Genomic DNA, 7,612 nt, shown 5'->3' on the forward strand with positions numbered 1-7,612 from the left:
ATTTTGTTCCAGTACAAGATCGCCTTTAAATATACCTGTTGTTTTGCTTCATTGCTTTTCAAAATGAAATGTTTTAATTTTGTATTTGTCTTTTATTTTAATTTTTAATTTAAGCATTATGAAGATTTTGTTTCAGATTTTTTGAACTATAAGCCACTTCGGGCTCCTCTGGCAGGAATTATAATATCATACAGTTCCATATGTTTCTTACTGTTCTGGAAAAGAGATTGTCGTATTTCAGCTTATTGACAAATATTCACATTGAACAACTTGCAACAGCAGTTAACCTAACGACTTTCACATCCATTCCCAAAGATACCTTTTTTCCACGTATGTTTTTTTCATTGAAGAAATCAGACCCCAGGTCAGCTCTCTAACTAAAACCGGCAGATTAATTTTTGTTCCTTTTCACAAGACTAGAGGCCTGGCCGACATCCAGATGTATTGTGGAATCACCATAATTTGTTTGCTCACATTTGAATGGGGAAGTCTTCAAAACTTGTCATCAAGCTGGAATTATATTTTCCTGGTGCTATTTCCAACTTTCTTGGATTCTTGTGAACCACGAATAGGACAACATCAACTGAACAGGACTTGCTGCTTTCAGTATAGTCTTTGAAAGAGTGTCACTTTTACCTTCTGCTTAATTGTCAGTTGATCTACCACCACCACCATCATCATTATACAACTTCAACCAATGTAATGTAAGAGCTGGAAAATGTCTCAGGGAACAATTTATTTATTAAAAATTTATTATAAAATTACAATTTATTATAAGTGGCTGTAGGGAAGGTGCTGGCATCCCTGCATTGATTACATGGGGAGATTTCCTGGAAATTAAGTCATAATCTGCATATCTAATTAAGACCCACAGTCCTAACAAGCAAATATACTCAAAGACAAACCTTTATAAACCAGCCTAAATAATATCAAGAAATATGAAATGATTTAATCAAAGAAGGCTTATACTTTTGTCTGGATTCCTAAAGTTTATAATAGAAAGTCAGTTCATGAGACAGTTCCAAAACCTCTTTTAAAGGATTCCCTGCTTTTTTCTTAACTGACTATCAGAATAACCGAACCATCAGATTTCCCATCCAGCAGCCTGAGGTGTGTTTTGTCCTCTCTGTGACATCTCTGATGAATCCAGTTTTTCCCACCACCTCATTACGATTTGTCCTTAACAATGCCAGATCACAGCCATGACTTCCCTAATGCTTTAGCTTCCTGCTTGATGGATACATTACCACAAGAATCACCTGGAAGGCATCTGATTGGACTATTCAAGACATTGATTGCTCAGTTTTAATTTTCCTATTTGGAAGTTAGTGCCACTACCTTAGAAATTCCAAACCTGAAGTAGCTGGCAGGGGGCAGGCCTGGCCACACGGTGAGGTCCCAGGGAGTCTCCCATAGATGTCCTCAGGGCCTGGCTATGTTGAGTACCTTTTAGGACATTTATTTAAAAAAAAGAACTGACCAATGAAGGAGAGCCCATTACTGCCTAAGACAGTCTGATCCATTGTTGAACAGTTAACCATTCTTCCTGATGTCCAGCTGAGGTCTTCCTTGTAATTTAATCCCCAGAACAATTCTACCTTTTTCCTACATTACTGTACAGCCCTTTCTGAGACACCTATTATGTCTCCCTACAGTCTTCTGCTCTCCAAGTTAAACATGCCCAGCATTTCCAACCATTCCTGATACTGTATTTTTTTCAGCCTCCTTATCAATTTGCTTCCCTTCCAGATGTGGTCTAGTTTGTCAGTGGCCTTCCCAAAATGTGGTGCCCCAAACTGGAAGTTACTAACTTGTCTTCTGACCAAGAGACCCTTGACCGGACTGAGTAATGTATGTGGTCTCACTGAATTCAGGACTTTTACAACCTTCTTGGTATTCACTTAGCAAGACAGATAGTCCTGGGAGCTCATTTCTATAAAGATGAGACACAAATCCACAACTCTGAATGGCTTTCTCCAGTGGCTTTATGTAAATATTTCAAAGCAGAAAGAACAACACTCTCTGGAGAAATTTGATAGGAGAAAGATGAAGAGGCTGAGCAGTCGTTTCCCAGCATGTTTCTGGAATGGCATCAGATGCTACCCCTGTATGATTTTTGCACAGGTCATCCATCAAGATCAGAGTCCCTCTTCCAGGGGGAGATGGGCAGTAGTATAAATTTGAGAAATAAATAAATAAATAAATAAGATGACTCACTGAGGTTCAGAAGCTCTGATCTGGATTCTTTTGTAACATCCAGCTCTATCGTCAAAATCTAAATTTACCTGCTACTTTCATGACAATGCAAACTAACGTGATTGCTGCAAAGAATCTTCAGAATTGCAGCTTGGGGTGAGTGCTGAGAATTGTTTATTAGAAATTCACTTTTCCTTCTCAGAGACAAATGCATCCCAGTAGTGAGGTTTGAGGGCAGACGTATTGAGCCAACTTTTGAGCCTATAGTGGAAATACTTTCTTAGGATTAAAAACAATCAATACAATGAAGCACTAAATGGTGCTGTGAATGTCATTCACCCTCCCCTTCATGATAAAGACAGCAGTGTGGGAAGGGAATCCACAGGCCCAGAATGGCTGTAAAAGAAAATTACATCAATGAATGATGTATTAGCTGTCAGTGGTTACAAGTCGTGGACTCCACAACAGTGATTTAACTGAGATGAAAGGGAGGGATTGGTGGAAATCTCCATACAAAATGGGAGAAACCAGCTTGGCAGAGAGACAGGACCCATTCAATCAGCCCACCCTAGGCAATTTATGGACTCTGAGGGGTTCCAGAGGCATCTTGGGGTTCTCCCTGAGGATTTGGTGAGCTGTTCAATGGAGGCCTGGAGTGGTGGGAACCTATTAGGGACAGAATATGAGCAGACCTTAATTAGTTGGTTAGAATCCTCCAGCAGCTGCAGCTGCTGCCTGAAACTGACCAGACCTTAATCAGTTTCATACTGAAGGTTTTTGTTGTCTTAAATGCAGATATTGGTCACAAAGTTGCTTTTTCATCATGATCATAAGGTTGCTATTGGAGGCAGTGTCTAAACAAGGACTACCTGTATATGGATTCCCAGAAGGATAGATGGGCTCAAACAGCAACAAAGACATTGGAAAGGCCCAAACTTTAAGAGAAGAACCCAGAATGGGGTTGGGGTGGGGTGGGACATTTTAGCACAACTGTAGTTCTTGCTGAATATCCCTACCAGCATCCTACTTCACCCATCTTCTCTCAAGGACAAGACTGACCAGGCTGGCAGAAAGCTTGCGGTGGCATGAAGCTTCTTGTCCCTCTGCTGAAAACTCCACCTGCACTCTGCTTTTCTGCAGTCAGCTGGACAGGACGATGAAGGGTAAACCTGTTCTTTGTTCTTGCAGGGGCCATTGGGATTGTAGAGAGCGGCTTGATTCCATCACTGGTGCATAAACTGAAGACAGAGGAGGACAATATCCAGGAACTCATCTTGGAGACCCTAACCGGCTGTCTGCGCGTTGAAGCCTTTGAGGCCTTGGCCAGCGGAGCTGTTTCCGTCCTGAAGGAGAAGCTTCAGGAACCCTCCCTAAACATCAGGAGCAAAGCTGCCCAGGCCCTCATGGCCATAAGGTGAGGCCACACCAGGGCATCACGCATCTCAAGGTGCAGGCAGGGAAGGGTCCTCCAGGATAGAGCTACGCCTGGCAAGAGCAATTTTGGTTTGGCCTGGTTGGCGGCTGGTCAGGAGCCTCAGGCAGCAGACCAACCCCAGCTGATCTCAATCTACCGCTCTCCCACAGCGTTCCGTTGGAGGGGAAGAACATGGTCTTTGAAGAAGATGTTTTCCCTGACCTGGTCACCCTGCTGGAAGATGAGGATGCGGAGGTGCGAGCCAATGCAGCTGGGGCCCTAATGAACTCGGCAGTGACCACCCAAGGTGAGCATGGGGAAGGGGAGGCAGGCAGAGCCCCGGCCTCTTCTGTGGGGATAGAGGAGGGTGGGGGTCTCCTGGGGACACAGCCAGGTAAGGATCAGCTGCAGGAGGGGCTGCACTTAATGTTCTTTTTTTTCCTTTTCATAATTTTTATTAAAGATTTTAATGACAGTATTAAAAACAAATACAAACTAAAAGCAGAAAAAGAAAAAGAAAAAAGAAAGAAAAAGAAAAAAGAAAATATATTAAAAAGTGACTTCCAATCTTCATCACAAGAAAGCAACTTTATAGTAATTTTATTAAAAGTTACAATTAAAAAGATAAAAACCAATACAAACTTAAAAAGAAAATAAAAAGAAAATAGTGCAGAAAATAAAAAATAGAAAAATAGAAAAGAAATAAAAAATAAGAAAAGAAAAATATAAAGAAATGACTTCCCCCTTCATCACAAGTATAAACAATTTTAGTAACTTATCACCTTTTCTTAAAATACAATAAATGATCTCTTCTTCCCATATCCCATCTCTTACCTATAAACAAATCCTTAAAGCCTCATCGTTCAGTCCTGATCAGCAAAAGTCCATTAAGGGTTGCCAGAGATAACAACATATCTATTTTAACCTTGATCAGTTAAACCAACTTTATATTCCTTCCTTTTGTTTTTAACAATCTTGATCTTTAATCCATTCAAATAATGTCCTAGTTCTTGATTTCTTTTCATTTTTTCTTTGTCTCTTCTCACAAAATTCTTCAAAGGTTTAACAAGTCTCTTTTGTAAATCCAATATAGGAAAATTATCCAGGTCACTCTCTTGGTTTGTTATTTATTAATAACAATTAATAAATAATTGTTTCAATTATTAAGACATAAGCTGGTTTCTTTTGTATGTCCAGTGTAATATATTTTTCCATATCATTCTTGTCACCTGTCATTTTTAAATCCACTTTCAGATCAGTCTCAGTCTTGTCTAGTAAATCTTGTTTCTCTTCCATAACATCTTTTAAACAAAATCTTACTATAGAGGCAGGCACTCTTAAAATTAATTTCACATCCAGTGAAGGTATTTTGTTCCATTTTGTATTTGTAAGTCAAATTTAAGTGTTCTTCTCCTTTAATTGTAATCTTTAGTTCCTTCTGGTTCCCTCTAGTGTCCAACCTTCAAAGCTCCATCCTATCTTTTTTTTAAAGAATTCAAAACAAAAGCGTTTTCCCTGTTGGAATTATTAGGGGTCAACTCAGCATTGTCTCATAAGCATAAGGGGGTCTTCCTAGTAAACACATCTCTATTGTGCTTGTGGGATGTCACATGGGTCACCTGATTTCCACTTCCTCCTTCTTCTTGGGTTTGGGGATTAACGATCTCCATTACCTCGTGGGCCCACCTCCAAGCAGGAGGTGCTGCAGAATGCAGCTCTCATCCTCTCATCTCGCTTGCATGCAGACTTTCTATTTCCATAGAAAGTGTCTACAAAAACGTGATGAATCAGTGATGAATCAGTGCTTTCTACAATGAATCTACTTGTATCCAGATCTACTGAATAAATGTAAGCTACCTTTTTTTTCTCTTCATCTAACTATTGTGTGAAGACTGAATTATTTTCTGAACATAATTGAGCTTAATGTGCAAGTTTTGGTTCACGCTTCTACTTTGCAAGATTGTTAGCTGCTTGGAGTTCTTTTATTAACCTTTAAAAACTCCATCATTCCCACAGCAAGAATTCTTATAATCAATTCCAAAATCTTATTTCAAATCCATCTGGACCGTTAGTCCATTTGAAACTTTCCAAAATCAATCTAATCACCCTTTTGCTGATTATTCCAAAAGTTTTTTTTTTAAGTCCTTAAGCTTGTATTTAAATTTCTTTCACTAAGAATTGAAGGAAACTCATCTGGTGCTGTAAAACTTGTCAATCCAAAGGTTCCTAATAGCTGAAAAGCAGTTAACAAGCAATTTCCAAAAGTGGTTAGAAAAGGAAATATGCAAACCCAGGGTCCTTTGAAAAGGCGCTGACTGCAGTTTGAGCAAACATGGCTTTCTCTTGTCTCCCAGCTCTCTAAACCCACCAGAGATCACTGTCTTGCAGTCTTCATAGAAGCAGACATCATTGCTGACATTTCTGATATTGTAGCTACTAATTCTTCAAAAATCTCCCAAAGTATTTCTAATGTTATAGTGTTTTGTGTCGTTTTGTATATCCCCACTTTCCTTTTCTGCTGGAATCTTTAGTTCCCTCTAGTGTCCAATTTCTGAAATCATAAAGTTTCCAATTTCTGTTTTGACTTAAAATAGACAAAACATTCTGGTTCCCATGAAATGCTATTTAATTATTTCCAAAATCTTAATAGTAAAGTGTCAATGTTCCAAAGTTGTCTGGACCCTTAATTAGTTTTTAACTTTCTTAGATCAAAATCTTATTTAGGTTTTTGCCATTTATTTCCGATTCTTTAAATTCTTAAACTTATTTTTTCTTTTGTTCAAGAAAAAAGGTAACTCACTGGGTGGCTTTTCAGACTTGTTGCTCTGAAGATCTCTAATAGCCTTAGAATGGTAAATAAGCAATTTCCAAAAGCGATCAGAAAGTGAGGTTTGAGAATTCAATGTCTTTTGAAAGGCTCCTCCGCAGCTGTGAGCATGATGGTGGATCCCTTTGTCTCCCAGCTCTCAGACCTGTGGGCAATCTCTGCCCTGCAGTCTCCTCACAAGGAACGGCCATCTGAGGCACATATGGGTGATCTCCCTCCTCTCCTTATCCAGAGAGTTCCAAAGAACTGGTCTACTTGTCAGTTCTTCAGTCTTTGCCGTGGTCATCATCTCTGTCTTTGTTGGAAATGCATTTAGTTCTCCATGCCTCCCCCAGAAGTCTCTGGGCTGCACTTAATGTTCTGAGGAAAGTATGTTTAGGGAAGCAGAATTAGGATTTCCTCTGTTTCCCTTTGCTTTAAGGGAAATGTTCCTTGTATTTTCACCACATTAAGCCCAAGTTAAGACTTACTTGGCAGTTTTTATTGAAGCCCTGGGTTGTGCAAAGGGGGTGAGGGAGTCCCACCAGACCTCCTGGGTGCAGCTGCTTCCATCTCACCCCTTGATTAACCCCCCACTGCTTACCTGGTCTATTCCTTTCCCACTGTGTTTTCTCTTGGTTTCAGGGAAATACGCTGCCATTCATGCAGAAGCCATTGACTATCTGCTGCCTTTGATCCATGATGAGAAGAGCAAAGTCCGCCTCTATGCCATTAAGGCCCTGACCATGTTGTCAGAAGCCCCAGAAGGCCGCAAGACATTGCTGAGGCACGTGCCAGAGTTCCAGAAGCGGATGAACGACTCCAGCCCAGCCATACAGAGAGCTGCCCAGATTGCGGTGCAAGTCATTGAATGGAAACCTTAGAAAGCACCCTTAGGAACTGGCAATAAAGTGACAACAGCTGGCAATGTTGTATCGAACCAGTTTGTTTGAGATGCAGCTGGGTGGGGGAAGATGCAAGGGTACCTGGTGAAGGCTCTCTCCTTTTATATCATTCAGGATGAAGGAGAAGGGGAATAGAATTGAAAACTAACTGGGGAATGCAGAGGTTTGACCCACAGGGCGATCCTGCTGAAATGACAGGAGTCCTGCCCTGTGTCTGTTGGGAGAAGTGAGCGAGTAAACAGTGAGAATGTGCAGGAGGTTGATGGGGGAGTCTGGCAGAGGTAGAGATGG

At 40.5% G+C, this 7,612-nt stretch overlaps 1 protein-coding gene across 1 annotated transcript in view; it reads left to right on the top strand.

Moving 5' to 3' along the window:
• Positions 1-7,313, top strand: part of RSPH14 (radial spoke head 14 homolog) — a 92,337-nt gene extending 85,024 nt beyond the window's left edge. The window contains exons 4-6 of the mRNA XM_063315311.1: positions 3,385-3,610; positions 3,781-3,917; positions 7,062-7,313. Of these exons, the coding sequence (XP_063171381.1) occupies positions 3,385-3,610; positions 3,781-3,917; positions 7,062-7,300 (602 nt within the window). The 3' untranslated portion in view covers positions 7,301-7,313. The remainder of the gene's footprint in view (positions 1-3,384; positions 3,611-3,780; positions 3,918-7,061) is intronic.
• The last annotated feature ends 299 nt before the right edge of the window (positions 7,314-7,612 follow it).

The sequence above is a fragment of the Candoia aspera genome, chromosome 15 (genome assembly GCF_035149785.1).
Source record: "Candoia aspera isolate rCanAsp1 chromosome 15, rCanAsp1.hap2, whole genome shotgun sequence".
Taxonomy (NCBI): Eukaryota; Metazoa; Chordata; class Lepidosauria; order Squamata; family Boidae; genus Candoia; species Candoia aspera.